Below are 22,662 nucleotides of genomic sequence, written 5' to 3' on the forward strand. Positions count from 1 at the left end.
GATGAAACTGTGGGTTTGCACAACTGAAGAATTTCTGCACAAACTGCCAGAAATCATCTCAGGGAAACTCACCTTCGATGGCCACTGGTACGCTGGAGAAGTGTGCTCTTCACGGATAAATCCCAGTTTCAACTGAATGGCATCGTGTGGGCGAGCAGTTTGCTTATGTCAACGTTGTGAACAAAGAGACCCATGGTGGCGGTGGGGTGATGGTATGGGCAGGCATAAGTTATGGACAACAAACACAATTTGAATCCACAGCGATAGTGATGAGATCCTGAGGCCCGTTGTCGTGCCATTCATCTGCTGCCATTACCTCATGTTTCAGCATGATAATGCACAGTCCCATATCGGAAGGATTTGTGCACAATTCCTGGCAGCTGAAAATGTCCCAGTTCTTCCATGGCCTGGATACTCACCAGAGATGTCACCCATTGAGCATGTTTGGGATGCTCTGGATTGACAGCGTGTTCCCATTCCTACTAATATCGAGCAACTTCGCACAGCCATTGAAGAGTGGGACAACATTCCAAAATCAACAGCCTGACCAACTCTATGCAAAGGAGATGTGTCGCGCTGCATGAGGCAAATGGTGGTCATCCCAGATACCGACTGGTTTTCTGATCCATACCCCTCCCTTTTGGTTTTTAGGTACTGTGACCGAACGATGCATATCTGTATTCCCAGTGATGCGAAATCATTCATTATGGCCTAATGAATTTATTTCAATTGACTGATTCTTATATGAACTGTAACAGTAGAATCTTTGAAATTGTTGCGTTTATATTTTTGCTCAGTGTACATGTATGAAGACCCATGTCCACAGGGGCTCATCTACAGACACGGAGTCCATCACTAACAGGCTGCTCCAGTGTCTGTCTGGTGGCTTTGAGAGACGGACTCCAGTGTCTATGAAAGTGGTTTCCTGCTTTCCTGAGGGAAACACTACTACAGCTGTAATGAGCACAAATTATATCTAGGCCTGAGGTACACTGAAATCCTTCTGTATAAAACATTCAAAACTATGTGGAATGTGTAGAAAACAGGATTTTATTCAGTTGTGAGAAGAGCACAGTTTGATCTGAATTCACAGACAGTCAAATACAACTGGGCATACAGACAAAACAGTAACGAATTACAATACATCAGCAATAGGCAGCCAAACAATTCAGACAAAAAGATAGAGGGGGAGGAACAAAAGAGAAACATGGACAGAGACTCGTGGGTGCAGGAGTCCCATCTAGCATAGTGTTACCTTACAGCAGGCTTCTTCTACACTCAGAGAGGAGACGGAGTTAGAGGTCTCTTCCAGCAGAACTCCCTCTGCACTCCGAGATAAGATGAAGAAATAGAGGGATGAGATGGAGGTATAGAGGATGGTCTCTTATAGCAGTCTTCCTCTGCACTCTGTTGAGCCACAGCAGCACAGTAGCTCCTTTCCCTCCACACTGCCAACCTCGTAGTTATAGTCCCATGTCAACTCTGTCCCCGCCCGGATACGCCTGCACACACACACACACACGTTAGTGGATGACTCAGTGGTCAACAGGCAACATTCACAAGTGCTCAGCACAAAACCACATTTCAAATAATACATGTTTCTTTATCAGAGTAACAGACTTCTACCAAGTCTATGTAACCATGTCTGATACAGAACACTCACTTGCTGGCGAAGAAGGCTACCCAGGGGAAACGCAGATCGTGTGTGTCTACAAACACATTCTGGACAAACAGGTTAGCACTGCAGCTATGCTGTAAGGGGGAGAGATGAGAGGAGAGAGAGCTTCATTCCCTTTGTCAAAATGCATATAGTCTCCATTGCAAACTGGAATGTTGCGCGCTGATGAAGCATGCCTTCTGTTGCTGTTTGATGCCAGCATTCAAATCAACTGGGAACTCGGAAATCTCTGACTTCAGTGAGTTCAAGATAAATGGGAACTGGAGAAAAAATTTGATCAAACTCGGAACAATTGTTTTGAATGGTCATCCAACAAGGAATTCCAACTCGGGTCTCTTTCTAGAGCTCCAACATTCCGACCTGAAGTTCACGGACGTCATGATTTTTACGAGTTCCCAAGTGTCTTGAAAGCAGCACAAGATGCTGCAGCAGCAGCAGCTCTTCCGCTGTCTGACAGATGTTCCACGAAGACTCTGTATCTGTATGCTGTACGCGTGTGATAAACCGATAAGCATGACCAGTCAACTGTATTTCCATCAATGAACAGGCAAAAACTTGGCACCGGGATTTTCTCTATTGGCCGGTGGAAATGTTTATTTACCGGCTTTTTTATGCATTTATTTTTAAATCAGACAAAAGCCAGCTGTTACCGGCTAATGGAAAGAGACACAGACATATCACACTCACATTGAGGTAGCGCCCCAGGTTGCCCTCCAGCTTGGCGTCGATGATGTAGCAGGACTCCTCGCCATCGAAGAACTGCCGTGTGTTTTTAGGTCCACTGTCTCCCCCGTCCCCACCCTTACCCTGTGCCCCTCCGTGGCCCCCCGGGCCTCCCCCTGGCCCCATCCCAGCCCCTCCAGTCTTCACCATCAGGCCATGGGAGTTCTTCAGAGCAATGCCTCGTGTGGACTTCACAGCCACCTGCCTCTTCACCGCACCTGAGACAGGAGGCAAGAGAGGGAGGATGAGGGGGAGAAGAGAAAGGGTCAATTCAGGGAGAAGCACCACATGAACAGGTCTGGCAATACCTGATAAAACACAGATCTATAAACCCACAGCCCCAACTTCCCCCCTGCCCCCTCATCCTCTCCCCCTTCTCCCATTCTTCCTCCCCCTCCAATTTCCTCTGAAACAGGTGCACGTTTTCCTCCGCCTTCCCTTCACCCCGTGTGCATTTCCCTTCTGCCTTCCTCTTCTCCCCCTTCCTCCCCCATCCTCTCCTCTCCCTACCTCCCCCATCCTCTTCTCTCCCTACCTCCCCCATCCTCTCCTCTCCCTACCTCCCCCATCCTCTTCTCTCCCTACCTCCCCCATCCTCTCCTCTCCCTACCTCCCCCATCCTCTCCTCTCCCTACCTCCCCCATCCTCTCCTCTCCCCCTACCTCCCCCATCCTCTCCTCTCCCTACCTCCCCCATCCTCTCCTCTCCCTACCTCCCCCATCCTCTCCTCTCCCTACCTCCCCCATCCTCTCCTCTCCCTACCTCCCCCATCCTCTCCTCTCCCTACCTCCCCCATCCTCTCCTCTCCCTTCCTCCCCCATCCTCTCCTCTCCTTTCCTCCCCCATCCTCTCCTCTCCCTACCTCCCCCATCCTCTCCTCTCCCTACCTCCCCCATCCTCTTCTCCCCCTTCCTCCCCCATCCTCTCCTCTCCCTACCTCCCCCATCCTCTCCTCTCCCTACCTCCCCCATCCTCTCCTCTCCCTACCTCCCCCATCCTCTCCTCTCCCTACCTCCCCCATCCTCTCCTCTCCCTACCTCCCCCATCCTCTTCTCTCCCTACCTCCCCCATCCTCTTCTCCCCCTTCCTCCCCCATCCTCTCCTCTCCCTACCTCCCCCATCCTCTCCTCTCCCTACCTCCCCCATCCTCTCCTCTCCCTACCTCCCCATCCTCTCCTCTCCCCTACCTCCCCCATCCTCTCCTCTCCCTACCTCCCCCATCTTCACCCCGTGTGCATTTCCCTTCTGCCTTCCTCTTCTCCCCCATCCTCTCCTCTCCCTACCTCCCGCATCCTCTCCCTTCCTCCCCCATCCTCTCCCTTCCTCCACCATCCTCTCCTCTCCCTACCTCCCCCATCCTCTCCTCCCTCAACCTCTCCTCTCCCTACCTCCCCCATCCTCTCCTCCCCCAACCTCTCCTCTCCCTACCTCCCCCATCCTCTCCCTACCTCCCCCCTCCCTACCTCCCCCATCCTCTCCCTACCTCCCCCATCCTCTCCCTACCTCCCCCATCCTCTCCTCCCCCAACCTCTCCTCTCCCTACCTCCCCCATCTTCACCCTGTGTGCGTTTCTCTCTCTCCTTGTTGTCATCAGATCCAGAGCTGATGGTCTGGACGTCATCACTGTCCGACAGCGTCATCACATCCTGTCTCTTCCCTCCCTCCGTCTTCACTGATTGTTGACTGCGGAGGGCGCAAAAACACACACTTAGAGTCACTCAACGTTATCGAATGTTAATCATATGGCACATTTTACCAAGTACATTTGATATTGTGCAACACAGGCCTAAAAGGGCCAAGCCAGAGTTAAATAGGTTGAAATTACATTTCACAATCATTCATTATGTACCTTTTCTGGTCTCCGGGCTCCTAGAACAGAGAACACAGGAGAAGGTGTATCAGTATCCAACCAGAGCACCGGAACACAAATCACTCATTAATGAACATGAGAAGGAATCAATCATCACATGAGAGGGTGTCCAATCAGAACACCAGGAGATGAAAGCAAGAGATTGAGGCTGATCTATTTCTCATAATATATGTAATAGGATCTACACAAAATAGCTGAGATGGATATGGGCTACTCACCCCCCCCTCCCCTACCTTCTTCTCTATCTTCAGTCCCTCCATCTTAACGGTGGCCTGGGAGGTAGAGGGTTGGTTGGTGAGCCAGGACGCTACTTTACTCTTCCCACTCTCCTCTGGCATGGGGGGCGGCTTCCTGTCCTCCTTCCCCCCCACTGACACACTCAACCCATCCTTACTGTCCTGGCTCCCTGGATGGGGGGGGCAGATTAAATAAATATAATTTTACATCACATGTAAAAAGGTTCAGCTGTTTTTCTCAATATCAAATATATCTGGGTAACAATTAAGTATCTTACTGTGATTGTTTTCAATTAAAATAGCAAAAAATGTAATAAATGTTTCTAGAAAATGGCAATTTCTCAAGCATGAATCTTGCTAGGACTGTCTGAGGGTATTTGTATTTGTGTATTTATAAAGGATCCCCAGTTGATCCTGGCAAGGGGAGGAGGAAACAGATAACGAGCTGTTATTGGCAGAGATGTTTGGAACTCTTTCTTATTAACTCATTTACCGTCTGGTGATGTCATCAGGCAGGACAAAACTCAGGAGGTCTTTTCAAATAGCTCTTACACCAACCTCAGTGTGGAAATATATATATCACATTGACTGCAGTGGGCCTTTAACATAACCTCCTACTGCAGGCACAGCGTGACAACTGGGGGTTCAGTTAAGTGCGCACACACCTTCCATGACGCCCTTGGCCTGGCGACGGGTGGTGTAGCTCCTCCACACAGAGCTGGAGCTGTAGTAGGGGTCCTTCACAAACGTGTCGTCTGAACTTTTGTCGTTGTTCGACTCTTCATCACTATCCCCATCCTTAGAGGAGTCGCCACCAGCACCCCGCGCTGACAGAGAGAAGGAAGTCGTAAAACTACAAAAGGTGTAATTTCAGACTCAATGTGAGTCCTAAATGGCACCATAATTGCTATATAGTGCACTACTTTGGCTCTGGTCAAAAGTAAAAGCCAGACTCTTTCTAGACTGCTAAATTGTGACCCCTCACCTTTGCCAGCGGGGTTGGCAGCATTGGTTCTCTGGGGGGGTTTGGGAAGGGTCTTGTTCTGCAAAGCCAGGGAGGACGAGGGGGGGTTTTTCAGCCTGGACATGTCCACCCCGCTCCCATCACTGTCTGAACAGTGGGCCTCACTCTCATACCCTTCCTTGAAGTTCTCCACACTCTCTATGTGGTCCAGGTTAGCAAAGTACTCATCACCCATCTCCAGACCCTCCTTGTCCGCAAAGTCATCTGTCAGAATCTTACCTGGGAGAGAGAGAGAGAGAGAAGACAGGGATGTCGGGAGGGAGGGAGGAGCGAGAGAAGACAGGGAGGGAGGGAGGGAGGAGCGAGAGAAGACAGGGAGGGAGGGAGGAGCGAGAGAAGACAGGGAGGGAGGGAGGAGCGAGAGAAGACAAGGAGGGAGGAGCGAGAGAAGAGAGGGAGGGAGGAGCGAGAGAAGAGAAGACAGACAGGGCGGAGAGAGAGAAGACAGACAGGGCGGAGAGAGAGAAGACAGACAGGGCGGAGAGAGAGAAGACAGACAGGGCGGAGAGAGAGAAGACAGACAGGGCAGAGAGAGAGAAGACAGACAGGGCAGAGAGAGAGAAGACAGACAGGGCAGAGAGAGAGAAGACAGACAGGGCAGAGAGAGAGAAGACAGACAGGGCAGAGAGAGAGAAGACAGACAGGGCAGAGAGAGAGAGACAGACAGGGCAGAGAGAGAGAAGACAGACAGGGCAGAGAGAGAGAAGACAGACAGGGCAGAGAGAGAGAAGACAGACAGGGCAGAGAGAGAGAAGACAGACAGGGCAGAGAGAGAGAAGACAGACAGGGCAGAGAGAGAGAAGACAGACAGGGCAGAGAGAAGACAGACAGGGCAGGCAGAGAGAGAAGACAGACAGGGCAGAGAGAGAGAAGACAGACAGGGCAGAGAGAGAGAAGACAGACAGGGCAGAGAGAGAGAAGACAGACAGGGCAGAGAGAGAGAAGACAGACAGGGCAGAGAGAGAGAAGACAGACAGGGCAGAGAGAGAGAAGACAGACAGGGCAGAGAGAGAGAAGACAGACAGGGCAGAGAGAGAAGACAGACAGGGCAGAGAGAGAGAAGACAGACAGGGCAGAGAGAGAAGACAGACAGGGCGGAGAGAGAGAAGACAGACAGGGCGGAGAGAGAGAAGACAGACAGGGCGGAGAGAGAGAAGACAGACAGGGCGGAGAGAGAAGACAGACAGGGCGGAGAGAGAGAAGACAGACAGGGCGGAGAGAGAGAAGACAGACAGGGCAGAGAGAGAGAAGACAGACAGGGCGGAGAGAGAGAAGACAGACAGGGCGGAGAGAGAGAAGACAGACAGGGCGGAGAGAGAGAAGACAGACAGGGCGGAGAGAGAGAAGACAGACAGGGCGGAGAGAGAGAAGACAGACAGGGCGGAGAGAGAGAAGACAGACAGGGCGGAGAGAGAGAAGACAGACAGGGCGGAGAGAGAGAAGACAGACAGGGCGGAGGGAGAGAAGACAGACAGGGCGGAGAGAGAGAAGACAGGGGGGGGGGAGAGAGAGAAGACAGGGGGGGGGAGGGAGGGAGGAGAGAGAAGACAGGGAGGGCAGAGAGAGAAGAGGGCGGGAGGGAGGAGAGAGAAGACAGGGAGGGCGGAGAGAGAAGGGAGGGAGAGAGAGAAGGGAGGGAGAGAGAGAAGGGAGGGAGAGAGAGAGAGACAAAAACAACACAAGACACTATGGAACACAAAAGTTTTACCATCTCATCCTGGAATATACAATGTCTGAGGTCATCTGCCTTTGGTCTAAAGAACAGGAACCCAGACTACAAATAAAGTGGAAATACAGACATTGTAATCTTCAAGAAAAATGGTATAGAGGAGACAAACCCGCTGGTTGCCCTCTAGGTTACAGAGAGCTGGTAGTCCCATCCACTGAACTGCCAGGTGTGGAACAGGAAAGACACTCAGGGGAATGCTAACTTGGTATAGCGCTGAGCTAACGCACTCTATTAAATTAGTCAAAAGAGGAACAATTTACACCTGGCCAGAAATGAATAAGGAAACTATCCCAGCAGAGATAAATGTCCTCATGTGTGCTACCTATATCCCCCCAATAGAATCCTCATACTAACGATAAGAGCTTCTCCATCCTGGAGGGGGACATCAACCATTCCAGGCCCAGGGACATGTACTAGTCTGTGGTGAGCTGAATGCCAGAACTGGACAAGAACCAGACACCCTCAGCACACAGGGGGGCAAACACCTACCTGGAGGTGACAGTATTCCCTCCCTAATGTGCCCCCCTAGACACAACTATGACAAAACAACCAACAAAAATGGGTCACAACTCCTGCAGCTCTGTCGCATGCTGGGTCTCTACATAGTCAATGGTTGGCTTCGAGGAGACTCCTACGGTAGATACACCTACAGCTCATCTCCTGGCAAGGATGCAGCTTGAGCCCCACCCTCTCCATCATATATATCAACGAATTGGCGAGGGCAGTCTGCAGCACCCGGCCTCACCCTACTAGAATCTGACCTGGGCCCTGACAGTAAATCTCAGTAATACAAAAACGCTGTTCCAAAAAAAGTCCAGATGCCAAGAACACAAAGACAAATTCCACCTAGACACCGTAGCTCTAGAGCACACAAAAAACAATACATACCTCGGCCTAAATATCAGCACCACAGGTAACTTCCACAAAGCTGTGAACTGAGAGACAAGGCAAGAAGTGCCTTCAACGGCATCAAAAGGAACATAAAATTCGACATCCTAATTAGGATCTGTCTAAAAACACTTGAATCAGTTATAGAACCCATTGCCCTTTATGGTTGTGAGGTCTGGGGTACGCTCACAAACCAAGAATTCACAAAATGGGACAAACACCAAACACCAATGAGACTCATCCAAATAATGCATCCAGAAGCGAAATTATGCCGATACCAGCTAATGATCAAAATCCTGAAAAGAGCCATTAAATTCTACAACCAGCTAAAAGGAAGCGATTCCCAAACCTTCCATAACAAAGCCATCACTTTACAGGGAGATTAATTTAGACAAGAGTCCCCTAAGAAAGCTGGCCATTGGGCTCTGTTCACAAAGCCCAGGACAACACAACTACACCCAACCAAATCATGAGAAAACAAAAAGATAATTACTTGACACATCGGAAAGAATTAACAAAAAACAGAGCAAACTTGAATGCTATTTGGCACTAAACAGAGAGTACACAGTGGCAGAATACCTGACCACTGTGACAGACCCTAAACAGAGAGTACACAGTGGCAGAATACCTGACCACTGTGACAGACCCTAAACAGAGAGTACACAGTGGCAGAATACCTGATCACTGTGACCAAAAATTAAGGAAAGCTTTGACTATGTACAGACTCAGTGAGCATAGCCTTGCTATTGAGAGGGCGCCGTAGGCAGACCTGGCTCTCAAGAGGCGACAGGATATGTGCAGACTGGCCACAAAATGAGGTGGAAACTGAGCTGCACTTCCTGACCCCCTGCCAAATGTTTGACCATATTAGAGACACATATTTCCCTCAGATTACACAGGTCCACAAAGTATTTGAAAACAAATCAAATGTGGATAAACTCCCGCATCTATTAGGTGAACTACCACAGTGAGACACCACAGCAGAAAGATGTGTGACCTGTTGTCACAAGAAAAGGGCAGCCAGTGAAAAACAAACACCATTGTAAATACAACCCATATTTACATTTATTTTCCCTTTTGTACATTGTTATAACACTGTAGATCGCCATAATATGATATTTCAAATGTCTCCAATCCTTTGAAACTGTAATGTTTACTGTTATTTTTTGATTTGTTTATTTTACTTTAGTTTATTATCTATTTCACTTGCTTTGGCAATGTAAACATGTTTCCCATGCCATTAAAGCCCTGAATTGAATTGAGATGTGAGGAGAGAGAGAGAGAAGAGAAGAAGGGGAGTAAAGGAAATAGGGCAAGACTTTCTACGTTGGTATTCATTCTGCATTCACATGTAGGCATTTAAACAATTATATACACTGACAAGGAGCCATGTGCTGTTCTGAATGTTAATGACAGGTCTTATTATACAGTCCACTTCCTACATGTAACGCAATGTGAATACTGGTACATACTGTTATCCATGTGTAACGCCTGCTATAACACCGCTCTGTCCCCTCCTCCACCACACCACCCAGCGACGTACCTGCGTAGATACAGACGAAGGACCCCTTGGCCACGTCGTCCAGACAGCGGATGCCCCAGCCTTTGTTCTGGGTCTTAAAGAGCTGCAGCCTCACCTGCAGTCCGTGCTGCACCAGACGGTTAGTACACATCTGACTGCAGCACTTACAACGCTTATTACACTCATAAATCCTGAGAGGGGGAGGGGGGAGAGGGGGAGAGATTAGTAAGAGGGATGTCTGTGTTTGTGGCTGTGTGTGTTGTTTGTGTGCGTCTTTCACCCGGTGGGCAAACACTCCTCCAGTCTCTTTTGTGTGTATCCAGCCGCGTGGTTGATCTGTGCTCCAGGGGTACAGGCTGTGGCCTGCAGGGTCAGCTGGTGACACGAACACTTGGACCTGCACCACACACACAATCCCAATTTCAACACTTTCAATTGACTAACTAAATGAATCCCTGATTTAACAATTGGACAGGTGAAATCTATGTAGTGGAGGCCATGCAGAAGACAGATGAGGGGGGGGTCACAGGAAGGTCAAGAGTCATAGTACTGACTTGTCCCTGCAGCCGTCGGTACAGTCACAGCCCACCAGGAACTCAGGACTGGTGTTGATGAACACTCCGTCTTCAGGGATACGCTCCTTACCTGGGAACACAGACAACAGTCACTGACGTCTTCAGGAATTCTTCACCATAGAATTAGAACTAATGTTCCAGTTTTATGGCTTCATCTCAACTGAGTATCAATTGACTCCCTATTCCAGGTAGCCTAGTGGTTAGAGCGTTGGGTCAGTAACTGAAAGGTTGCTAGAACAAATCCCTGAGCTGACAAGGTAAAAATCTTTCATTCTGCCCCTGAGCAAGGCAGTTAACCCACTGTTCCCCGGGCGCCAAAGACGTGGAATGTCCCATTATGGCAGCCCCCCCGCACCTCTGATTCAGAGGGGTTAAATGCGGAAGACACATTTCAGGTGAATGGATTCAGTTGTACAACTGACTAGGTCTCCCCCTTTCTTTACGTGTTGTGTAGCCAGTGGACCACCATTGGCCCGTACTATACAGGAAGACCTAGCGCTCTGATGGGTAATCGTTTGATTGAGGCCTCTATAGTAACTCGAGGCCTAGATAGTGATTGAGAAATCCCTCTCCTCACTGTAGGCCACGTCGGGGGGTGGTGTGATGTCGATCTCGTTGACGCAGGACAGGGGAATGTCCTCGCGGCCGTTGGTGATGTCTCGAATGTAGTAGTAAGGCTTCTGGGGCTGGAAGCGCCGGTCGACCAGGACATAGGGGTCCAAGCAGAACATCTCCAGGAAGATGAAGTCACAGCGCGTCTGGAACAGGTAGCGCTGGATCTCTGCCATGCTGCGCAGACACAGGCCACAAGGAGACTTGTAGATCACATGGAACGACATCTGACAGGGGGGTTGGGGAGAGGGAGAGAGACGGACGAACGGACAGGGGGGGGGGGGGGGGGGGGCAGTGGTTGGTGAGAGAGAGGGGGGGATGAAAGATAGTTAATACCAAAATCTGTCCCCCTATAATAATCCAATTCCTGCTTCCTGGAAGATAAAATACTTCTCAAAGCTCTTTTTGTGTCTTTACCTTGCGGTTGACTCTCCGTCGGCCCGTCATGCGTCTGAACTCGTACAGTAGAGGGGTGAGCAGGGGGTTCCTGCCCCGGTGCATATCTGCTCTGGAGGGCCGGATACGGTTCAGACAAGCAGGCTGGCAGGTGTGAGGCAGGTAGAAGATGCGGTCTGTGGGGGCGCGGTACGAGGGCTCGTGGGGAATCCGGTCGTTACTGAAGGTGTATGGGGTCACTGCAGGTGCGGGGGCGGTGGGAGGGGCTTGGGGAGGAGGGGGCAGAGACTGCTGCTGGTGTTGGATAGGCTGTAGGGGCGTGAGAGTCTGGATGTTGCCCGTCTGAAGGACATACATTCTGGAGGGGGGTGCGAGAGTGAAGTAGAGTTACGAATAGATTCCTATAAAACTGCATATTTGTGAGTGTGGCTCTTTAGTAAGAGATTATGTTCAATAGCAGGAGAAGGGACCTAATTAATGCAGATTTGATGATTTTTTTTTAGTTTCATACATTTCCTGTCCCCTCTCTCACCTGGATGAGTTTCCAGGAGAACCAGTTGGAGGTTGGGGCTGCATGGCTTTAGGAGCGTGGCTATTACTGGCCAATCCAGTGCGAGAGCCTCCTGGCGTGGGAATGTATGGAGAAGTACTCTTCTTAGCCATCTGATACTTAGGACTGTTGAGGGTGGGGGAGACAGAGAGAGGAACAGGAGGGAAGAAGGGGGGGGGTCAGGGAGAAAAGGGGTAAATGTAGCAGTGAGAGGGGAGAGAGGATGTCCATTTTCAAGGAATGTCACAAGATTTACACTGTGTGTGTGTGATACTCACTCTGTTCGTGCAAGCTGATTGGGCTGGGAGGGTGTAGGAGGGATGGAGGAGGGTGGGGAGAGGGGATGGGGGGATTTAGTGGGGGTCCCACTGGGGGTTATGGTGTTCCCCCCACTGTGATACTGGACCACGGGGCCCTTGGTCCTCAATGCTCCTACAGAGAGAGAAAATGGTTAACGACTTCCCAATGAAGTAGAGACTAGAGTTATCCAATGAAGGACAGGTCAAGGTTCCATCATGTACAGTATAGTATGTGATCCTGCTGGGTTATTAAAGATGGATTGATTGGTTAAGTGATTGGTTTGATTGTTCATATATCAAAAGATTGATTGAATAGAGTGAGTGTTACCCATGCTGGGGCGTGTCCTCTGCTGGCCAGCCATCTTCTTCTCCTGGGTGTTGGCACAGTTGGTCTTCAGGTTGAACATGGGCTCCAGCCTGGTTGAACCGCGGTAGATCCACTCACTACGCTTGTCATCCTGAAGGAGAAAGAAATAACCATACAAACGAATTACAACAGAGATCACTTTTCAGTCATTTAATTGCTTTATCTTATCTAACTTATTTTCACATTTTGTTGAGTGTCTGCAGAAGTAAAAACGTGATCAGAAACTAAACTATCCCTGTTTATAACATGCTGCGACCGTCATGTTAAATCAGACTATAAATAAAGTTGGCTGGTAATCAAATCCCAGTGATGATGTCATCATACCAGGAAGAGGATCTTGACGAGGCTGCCGTCCACCTCCTCCACTCTGCTCCTCCACCACGTCCCCTCCCACTCTGTCTTGATGACCTGGCCTGCCTTCAGCAGCACCATGGGCCTGTTGGGGTATGACGTTATATATTCCTCTATGAAGTCTTTACACGATGCATCCTCTATGTCCTCCCATGTACGCTTCACTGGGGGAGAAAATATGATGGGGAGAGGAAGAGGAGAGATGGTGAGAGAAGATGTGAAGAGGGTAAGCTGAGGTCACATCCCAAAACCAGATTGATAGGAGAAAAGAGAGCATATTGAGAGGACATGAAAACAGGGTTCTTACTTGGTCTGCAGACAGGATAGAGCTCAGGCAGGGTCACGTAGGAGGCATAACCGTCGTCAAAGAAGATCAGGAACCTGAAACACACATAGACAACGGTTGAAACAGCTTCACAACCCTTCACCAGACACACAGAGGATATTTGAAACAGCTTCACAACCCTTCACCAAACACACAGAGGATATTTGAAACATGCTCACACACACACAGCTTCCCACCTCATGCGGTTCTTGTTGTTAGGCATCTCTGCCACGATGCCAGCGTAGAGCCAGACCTGGTTGCCGTCCTTGTACTTGGCGACCACCCTGGCTCCCACGTATAGCCTCTCCAGGGTGGGGTGGTAGTGAAACGCTATGTGGTTCCCAGACAGTAGACTCTTCCCCTTGTTCTCAAACTTCACCTTGTACTTACTGTAACCATTACCTACAAACACACACATTCAATGTCAAACTTCACCATGTGCATAGGTGTGTGTGTGTGTGGAGAGGTGTGTGTATGCATGTCTCACCGACAGGGTTGATGGCGATGAGCATTCCACTGTGCCAGGTCTTGGTGCGTTTCTTTCCCAGAAGACTCATCTCCAGTCTGATTTCATCATCCTTCAAGGAGGGGTTAGGCTGGGTGGGTGTGTTCCTGGGCGTGGCCTGGGACACAAACACCGCTGGCATTGGCACTGGGCCACCTACACAAAATAAAAAATGCACATGAACGTTTGTGCAGTATGTACACACACAAAGACACTGCCATCATGGACAACACTGAAGAGAGAACAGCACCTAGCGACCCGGAGGTATACATCAATCACAGACATATAGAATTGCACATTGGTGCAATTACCTGGCTGTTGTATAGCAGGCCCGGAAGAAGAGTTCTTGTTGACTGTCTGGGCCAGCTTCAACACCTGCTGGGAGGAACGCTGGAGAGCTGCCGACGCCTCCTTAAACTACAAGGACACACATACAATTAACACATACATGTGGATATTGTTTAAACTTCTTTCTGAAATTTACCTACCACCAGTGTTTGTATGTACGTATGTATGTATATACAGTGGGGCAAAAACGTATTTAGTCAGCCACCAATTGTGCAAGTTCTCCCACTTAAAAAGATGAGGGAGGCCGGTAATTTTCATCATAGGTACACTTCAACTATGACAGACAAAATTAGAAAAAAAATCCAGAAAATCACATTTTTTATGAATTTATTTGCAAATTATGGTGGAAAATAAGTATTTGGTCACCTACAAACAAGCAAGATTTCTGGCTCCCACAGACCTGTAACTTCTTTAAGAGGCTCCTCTGTCCTCCACTCGTTACCTGTATTAATGGCACCTGTTTGAACTTGTTATCAGTATAAAAGACACCTGTCCACAACCTCAAACAGTCACAATCCAAACTCCACTATGGCCAAGACCAAAGAGCTGTCAAAGGACACCAAAAATAAAATTGTGGACCTGCACCAGGCTGGGAAGACTGAATCTGCAATAGGTAAGCAGCTTGGTTTGAAGAAATCAACTGTGGGAGCAATTATTAGGAAATGGAAGACATACAAGACCACTGATAATCTCCCTCGATCTGGGGCTCCACGCAAGATCTCACCCCGTGGGGTCAAAATGATCACAAGAACAGTGGGCAAAAATCCCAGAACCACACAGGGGGACCTAGTGAATGACCTGCAGAGAGCTGGGACCAAAGTAACAAAGCCTACCATCAGTAACACACTACGCCGCCAGGGACTCAAATCCTGCAGTGCCAGACGTGTCCCCCTGCTTAAGCCAGTACATGTCCAGGCCCGTCTGAAGTTTGCCAGAGAGCATTTGGATGATCCAGAAGAAGATTGGGAGAATGTCATATGGTCAGATGAAACCAAAATACAACTTTTTGGTAAAAACTCAACTCGTCGTGTTTGGAGGACAAAGAATGCTGAGTTGTATCCAAAGAACACCATACCTACTGTGAAGCATGGGGGTGGAAACATCATGCTTTGGGGCTGTTTTTCTGCAAAGGGACCAGGACGACTGATCCGTGTAAAGGAAAGAATGAATGGGGCCATGTATCGTGAGATTTTGAGTGAAAACCTCCTTCCATCAGCAAGGGCATTGAAGATGAAACGTGGCTGGGTCTTTCAGCATGACAATGATCCCAAACACACCGCCCGGGCAACGAATGAGTGGCTTCGTAAGAAGCATTTCAAGGTCCTGGAGTGGCCTAGCCAGTCTCCAGATCTCAACCCCATAGAAAATCTTTGGAGGGAGTTCCGTGTTGCCCAGCAACGGCCCCAAAACATCACTGCTCTAGAGGAGATCTGCATGGAGGAATGGGCTAAATACCAGCAACAGTGTGTGAAAATCTTGTGAAGACTTACAGAAAATGTTTGACCTCTGTTATATACCCTTTGTTGGCAATGACAAAGTATTGAGATAAACTTTTGTTATTGACCAAATACTTATTTTCCACCATAATTTGCAAATAAATTCATTAAAAATCCTACAATGTGATTTTCTGGAGATTTTTTTTCTTCATTTTGTCTGTCATAGTTGAAGTGTACCTATGATGAAAATTACAGGCCTCTCATCTTTTTAAGTGGGAGAACTTGCACAATTGGTGGCTGACTAAATACTTTTTTGCCCACTGTATGTATGTATGTATGTATGTATGTATGTATGTATGTATGTATGTATGTATGTATGTATGTATGTGTGTATGTGTGTGTGTATGTATGTATGCATGTATGCATGTATGGGGAAGAGAGAGACAGGGCTGGAGAGAGAGAGATGGGGCGGGAGAGAGAGACAGCGAAGGGAGAGAGAGAGACAGCGAAGGGAGAGAGACAAGCTTCAACACCGGCTGGGAGGAACACTGGAAAGCTGCAGATAACAGGGTCAATTAACACGAGTGTGTGTGTGACTAATTATTTGTTCTCACCATTGCATCATGGACAGGTATCCCAGGTTTCTTGGGTGGAACCACTGAGAGGAAAGAGGTCAGAGAAGAGAGAAAAGAAACCAGGTTAGACATTCACTCCTGTGTCTTATCCTGGAGCTGCCCCCCTGGAAAGGTTTCCTTTGGTAAACATATTGTTTAGCTCACTGGGAGGAAGTGGCAGTACGTACATAAGCCCACAGCGATGACATCATCATCATCATCATCATCGTCAATTTCTATGACATCAGAGGACTGAACCCCTCCCACTCCACCCTCATCCTCTGAAGAGCTCTCCTTGTAGACCAGACCCATTTTACTGTAGGTGGACTTCACCAGTGCCTCACACTCCACTATGGACCTGCAACACACACACACAATGGACAGAATCACACAGACGGTAACACACACACACACCAGTCCTATTGTGAGGATTGAAAATATGCTTGACCTATCATGTGGGTGTCTGTGTATGTTAAAAGCAACATTTTGCAACATTTGAATGATGTGACTAGCGGAAACGCTGTGGCTGGCCTTGAGGTGTAGGCAGCTATCATGAGTTGTGGGAGACACGTGCAGCACGTAGGCAGTTAAACAGACTGTCTTTTGTTAGAACTCAAACTTAGCAGTAACAAGAACCAGATGTGAGATAACGGTACGGTATTTAGGGTATGAGCGCATAGATATTCTGCCCAGCAACAACTACACCTGCCAATGGGAGCGCCCAGGGGCTGGGACCAGTTGGGGCGCCAACAATCAACATAGGTTGAGTAAGTTTAAACCAGACTTGATCTCTACTCTGACAGGCCAGCTCGGAAGCAGGAACTACTACTGTCAGAGTATTGTCAGAAGATATCTTTAGGGTGTTGGCCAGTTCTATGTTTGCCCTGCGTGGTGTTACAGCGGACCCGTATATGAAAATTGCATTTACCACTTATTGCTTAGCTAATAAAAAATACATAGCATAAAATTGGTGACTCAGTCTCATACTTATCCTGATACCAGATTCGATCAGCGCAACCCTTTACACTATTTTACAGTAAGCCGGGTCTCACATTCTTCTATAGACCTGACACAGAGACACACACACTAAAGTCTTCCACTCTACTATGGACCTGAGAAAGAAACAAAACATCACCACCCCCCCCCCCCCCCACACACACACACACACACACTCACTGGTTGGCATTGTTGAAGAGTTTGTCCACCACCTCCTCTTCCTTCTCTTTCTGCTCCACCCATTCTTTGAGCTCAGCCAGCTGGGCCTTCCTCTGGCGGACTGCCTCGCTCCTCTCCACCTCCTCCTCAATCCACTTACTCAGCTCCTCCAGAGACACACCCAGCTCCTCCTCCAGACCAGAGTCCCAGCCCTCCACCTCCATCCTGTGGGGAGACAGGAGTGAGAGATGGAACGGGGGCCAGGCAGAGAGAACGATGGAGAGACCGGGGTTGAGACATACAGGGAGGGAGAGTAAGAAAGCAACGGGAGGAGCGTAGAAGGAGAGGAGGCAGAGACAGAAAGAACGGAGTGAAGATGAGGCAAAGAAAGCGAGAGATTTTATAGAGTTAGCTAAGATTACACTGTTACTGATCAAGCTAGTGTTAGCTAACTAGCTAGCAGGCCAACTACACGGTATTTTGAACATTGTTGTAATTTTAGGGCCGATTAAACACGTTGGGACTAAAACTCACCGGTACAATCTGTTTAAAATATCACCCTAGGTAGTTTATATTGTAACAAAGGTCATGCATTGGTGTTTTCAATTTCATGTGATCTTCGCATTGTTTTGAAATGAGGGACCACTGTTCAGGGACATCGACAGTGCTCGTGGTAGTTGTAGTCTTATAAATAAACGTATTTAACTCATCTTAGAAGATCAAAATAAACATTTGAAACTCGTTATTTGGAATGAAAGCTATTGTAATCAAAAACATTTTATACCATTTGTATATCATACTAACATAGGGGGGGGGGGGCACTTAGTGAACAATTTAAACTACAACTCCCAAACGTCACAACGGGAAAAGGTTAGCACACAGCGGTGCGCGGAGAAGACACGTTTAGCAGTCAGTAATATTGTACTTTAGTAGCTTTATATTAAATTCCCTGGGGAATGCACTTTTTAAAGTAAGTGATTTTGTGCACATAATCACAGTGGATCTTCATTTATCGGACAAGTTGAGTTTATTCAAACAATCTTGCTAACTCGAAAGTTACTGAGCTGGGGAGGGAGACAAGCTAACTAAGCAGTTCAGTCTTTTGTAGTTGCCTTCTCTAAATATATATCCGCTCACCGTATAATGCATCTGCAACTAAAAACTGTTTATGATTCGAGACAATTTTTATTGGAAGTTAATGAACTCACCCATCATTATTGTCCATGTATCCAGTCATTCAGCTAGACAGCTACAAACCACTCACAATACCCCGCATACAATTTCTTCTTCCTGTGGCTTTCAGGCAGATTAGACGCTGTGTTGCGAATTGGTGCCCTTAGCAGGTCGGAATGCGTATTGCACATTTTGATCAAAAAAGGAGAATGTGGTAAAACTTAAATTGCACCATCAAACCCTGCTATACACTATCCCCAAAAGTCATCAGCCCATCCCATTACTTTGGCACTAAACGATCCTACAGCATTGCAGGCTGTCAGCCTGGTTAGTTGGAACCCTTCTCTCAAAACTTCCTGTAGATCTTCTGCATTAAAATCTCTGACACGCAAATATTTCTCTGCTGCTGCAACTACCATCTATCTTTTATGATTGTTTTATTTCACCTTTATTTAACCAGGTAGGCCAGTTGAGAACAAGTTCTCATTTACAGCTGTGACCGGGCCAGGATAAAGCAAAGCAGTGCGACACAAACAACAAAACACATGGAATAAACAAGCATACAGTCAATAACACAATAGGAAGAAACAAAAGTCTATATACTGTGTGTGCAAATGGCGTGAGGAGGTAAGGCAATAAATAGGCCATAGTAGCGAAGTAATTACAATTTAGAAGATTAACACTGAAGTTATAGATGAGCAGATGATGATGTGCAAGCAGAGATACTGGTGTGCAAAAGATAAGAAAAATAAATAAAAACAATATGGGGATGAGGTAGGTAGATTAGGTGGGCTATTTACAGATGGACTATGTACAGCTGCAGCGATCGGTTAGCTGCTCAGATAGCTGATGTTTAAAGTTAGTGAGGGAAATATAAGTCTCCAGCTTCAGTGATTTTTGCAATCAGTTCCAGTCACTGGCAGCAAAGAACTGGAAGGAAAGGCAGCCAATGGAGGTGTTGGCTTTTCCACTCCATCAGTGCAGTTGACCACCACCAAATTACGCAATAAATCCAACCTTTCTAAAAACTCATCTTCTCCGGCTCTCTCTCTTCAGGCCTACTCACTGGTGGCCTCCCAGTCGACTCACTCACCATTGAACTATCCTCTATTCTCTTCACTGCCTCAGCATAGGAAACTTTCTGCCCCACTTGAACTCTGGCAATCTCAACCTGCCTCCCTCTCACAGTGCACTTCAGATCCACAGCTGCATGGGAACCCCCACAATTGACAGACAGTGCTTTCTCTATGCCAGCTGTACACTCCCTCTGACTACCCTCCTGCACATTTTTTACATCATGGGATCTTCCTTCTGCACACTGCTGCAATGTGTCTGAATCTTTGGCACTTAAATCACCAAAGTAGGTTCGAAACAGGCCCTCGCAGAATATCAAATATAACCTAACCAGACCTTATGAGGTAGAAACTCTGTGTCAAAGCTCAACAAAACTGACAGGGTATTGTCAGTCTCGCCATTGCCACCAGGTCTACGTCTCACCAAACGGCAGGCGTCACAAACACTAGGAATATTCCTTTTCATTTGATCCACCTCTATACTCAACACTACCCCACTGATCACTCCTTTTAGCGGTACCCTGCTCCGGAGAGCAAAGCACACCACCGGTTGAGCCCCGGGCCGCGTGACTCGAAGTGCCTGCTCTGTCGCTGCAGGTAATCCTGGACTGGCTCAACCTCAGAGTGCTCACCACTGCTGTCTGACTCCATTTAGAGGTCATCAAGATTCTCAAGAGTGCATGAAGACCTATAAGTAATATTACTTGGTTTGTAATCAGGAGACATAGGTACAGTGGGGCAAAAAAGTATTTAGTCAGCCACCAATTGTGCAAGTTCTCCCACTTAAAAAGATGAGAGAGGCCTGTAATTTTCATCATAGGTACACTTCAACTATGACAGACAAAATGAGGAAAAGAAATCCAGAAAATCACATTGTAGGATTTTTAATGAATTTATTTGCAAATTATGGTGGAAAATAAGTATTTGGTCACCTACAAACAAGCAAGATTTCTGGCTCTCACAGACCTGTAACTTCTTCTTTAAGAGGCTCCTCTGTCCTCCACTCGTTACCTGTATTAATGGCACCTGTTTGAACTTGTTATCAGTATAAACAACACCTGTCAACAACCTCAAACAGTCACACTCTAAACTCCACTATGGCCAAGACCAAAGAGCTGTCAAGGGACACCAGAAACAAAATTGTAGACCTGCTCCAGGCTGGGAAGACTGAATCTGCAATAGGTAAGCAGCCTGGTCTGAAGAAATCAATTGTGGGAGCAATTATTAGGAAATAGAAGACATACAAGACCACTGATAATCTCCCTCAATCTGGGGCTCCACGCAAGATCTCACCCCGTGGGGTCAAAATGATCACAAGAACGGTGAGCAAAAATCCCAGAACCACACGGGGGGACCTAGTGAATGACCTGCAGAGTGCTGGGACCAAAGTAACAAAGCCTACCATCAGTAACACACTACGCCGCCAGGGACTCAAATCCTGCAGTGCCAGACGTGTCCCCCTGCTTAAGCCAGTACATGTCCAGGCCCGTCTGAAGTTTGCCAGAGAGCATTTGGATGATCCAGAAGAAGATTGGGAGAATGTCATATAGTCAGATGAAACCAAAATACAACTCTTTGGTAAAAACTCAACTCGTCGTGTTTGGAGGACAAAGAATGCTGAGTTGTATCCAAAGAACACCATACCTACTGTGAAGAATGGGGGTGGAAACATCATGATTTGGGGCTGTTTTTCTGCAAAGGGACCAGGACAACTTATCCATGAAAAGGAAAGAATGAATGGGGCCATGTATCGTGAGATTTTGAGTGAAAACCTCCTTCCATCAGCAAGGGCATTGAAGATGAAACGTGGCTGGGTCTTTCAGCATGACAATGATCCCAAACATACCGCCCGGGCAACGAAGGAGTGGCTTCGTAAGGAGCATTTCAAGGTCCTGGAGTGGCCGAGCCAGTCTCCAGATCTCAACCCCATAGAAAATCTTTGGAGGGAGTTGAAAGTCCGTGTTGCCCAGCAACAGCCCCAAAACATCACTGGTCTAGAGGAGATCTGCATGGAGGAATGGGCCAAAATACCAGCAACAGTGTGTGAAACCTTGTGAAGACTGACAGAAAATGTTTGACCTCTGTCATTGCCAACAAAGGGTATATAACAAAGTATAGAGATAAACTTTTGTTATTGACCAAATACTTATTTTCTACCATAATTTGCAAATAAATTAATTCAAAATCTGTATGTGCACCTCGAACGAAGGTGTATACCTAGGAGACATAACTCTGATCTTAACAGCGCAATTCTTACACTATCGCATCATCATACCTCCCGAAAAGAAGTAAACTGGACCTCTTTCCCTCCACCAATGCTCTGCTTACAGTCAGACTGGAATACATGTAGGCTCCTTCTTCAATGGTTGTGTTCTTCCCATTACCTCATCCCTTTCTTTTAACTCTCACTAATTATTGGCAATTAAGGTGTATTATGTTTATTCAAAATGACATGAAATCATCGACCACCCTCTGACCAGCTCCTTATGCTCAATTGACCCTTTCCGTCTTCAGAAGTTGCAGCTTTCAAAGATTTGGCCTCTATTGCTTGACCTGTCATGATATTATAAGAATTATAATATTATATTGCTAGTTATTATATTGCTAGTTTGTTTTTTGCTCTTCAAGTGCTTTGAGACTATGGAAAGCGCCATAGAAAATATATCATTAGCCACTTTAATCAATGCTACTTAATATAATGTTTACATACCCTACATTACAGATCTTATATGTATATACTGTACTCTATATCATCTACTGCATCTTTATGTAATACATGTATTACTAGCCACTTTAAACTATGCCACTTTGTTTACATACCCTACATTACTCATCTCATATGTATATACTGTACTCGATACCATCTACTGCATCTTGCCTATGCCATTCTGTACCATCACTCAATCATATATCTTTATGCACATATTCTTTATCCCTTTACACTTGTGTGTATAAGGTAGTAGTTTTGGAATTGTTAGGTTAGATTACTCGTTGGTTATTACTGCATTGTCGGAACTAGAAGCACAAGCATTTCGCTACACTAGCATTAACATCTGCTAACCATGTGTATGTGACAAATAAATTTGATTTGATTTGAAATGTAATCAATTAGTATTATTATAACCTAGACTGCATATTGTAAAAACATCACAAATTAAACAGACATTCAAGTATGCTTTTTATTGTCATGAAACCTTCTCTCATGGCTTAGCC

General features: G+C 47.1%; 1 protein-coding gene across 6 annotated transcripts; it reads right to left on the reverse strand.

Moving 5' to 3' along the window:
- Positions 1-1,032: 1,032 nt before the first annotated feature.
- Positions 1,033-18,495, reverse strand: LOC135520679 (histone-lysine N-methyltransferase SETDB1-B-like). 6 transcript variants are annotated; one of them, XM_064946411.1, is made up of 25 exons: positions 18,412-18,495; positions 17,225-17,428; positions 16,237-16,406; positions 16,049-16,092; positions 13,962-14,067; positions 13,633-13,806; positions 13,343-13,547; positions 13,128-13,201; positions 12,794-12,984; positions 12,431-12,560; positions 12,082-12,235; positions 11,786-11,929; positions 11,275-11,611; positions 10,823-11,084; positions 10,225-10,315; positions 9,951-10,067; positions 9,692-9,861; positions 5,493-5,750; positions 5,173-5,334; positions 4,505-4,677; positions 4,251-4,270; positions 3,960-4,084; positions 2,366-2,619; positions 1,664-1,752; positions 1,033-1,502 (listed from the first exon to the last, which is right to left on the reverse strand). In XM_064946411.1, exons 1-25 carry the CDS (start codon positions 18,438-18,440, stop codon positions 1,385-1,387), a joined length of 3,801 nt encoding a protein of 1,266 aa, XP_064802483.1. In that variant the 5' UTR covers positions 18,441-18,495; the 3' UTR covers positions 1,033-1,384. The 6 variants fall into 6 exon arrangements, with proteins under 6 accessions (XP_064802483.1, XP_064802482.1, XP_064802480.1 ...); XM_064946410.1 differs by having other exon boundaries at positions 3,945-4,084; XM_064946408.1 differs by having other exon boundaries at positions 3,945-4,084; positions 4,227-4,270.
- Positions 18,496-22,662: the final 4,167 nt, after the last annotated feature.

Source organism: Oncorhynchus masou, chromosome 29 (assembly GCF_036934945.1).
Source record: "Oncorhynchus masou masou isolate Uvic2021 chromosome 29, UVic_Omas_1.1, whole genome shotgun sequence".
NCBI lineage: Eukaryota > Metazoa > Chordata > Actinopteri > Salmoniformes > Salmonidae > Oncorhynchus > Oncorhynchus masou.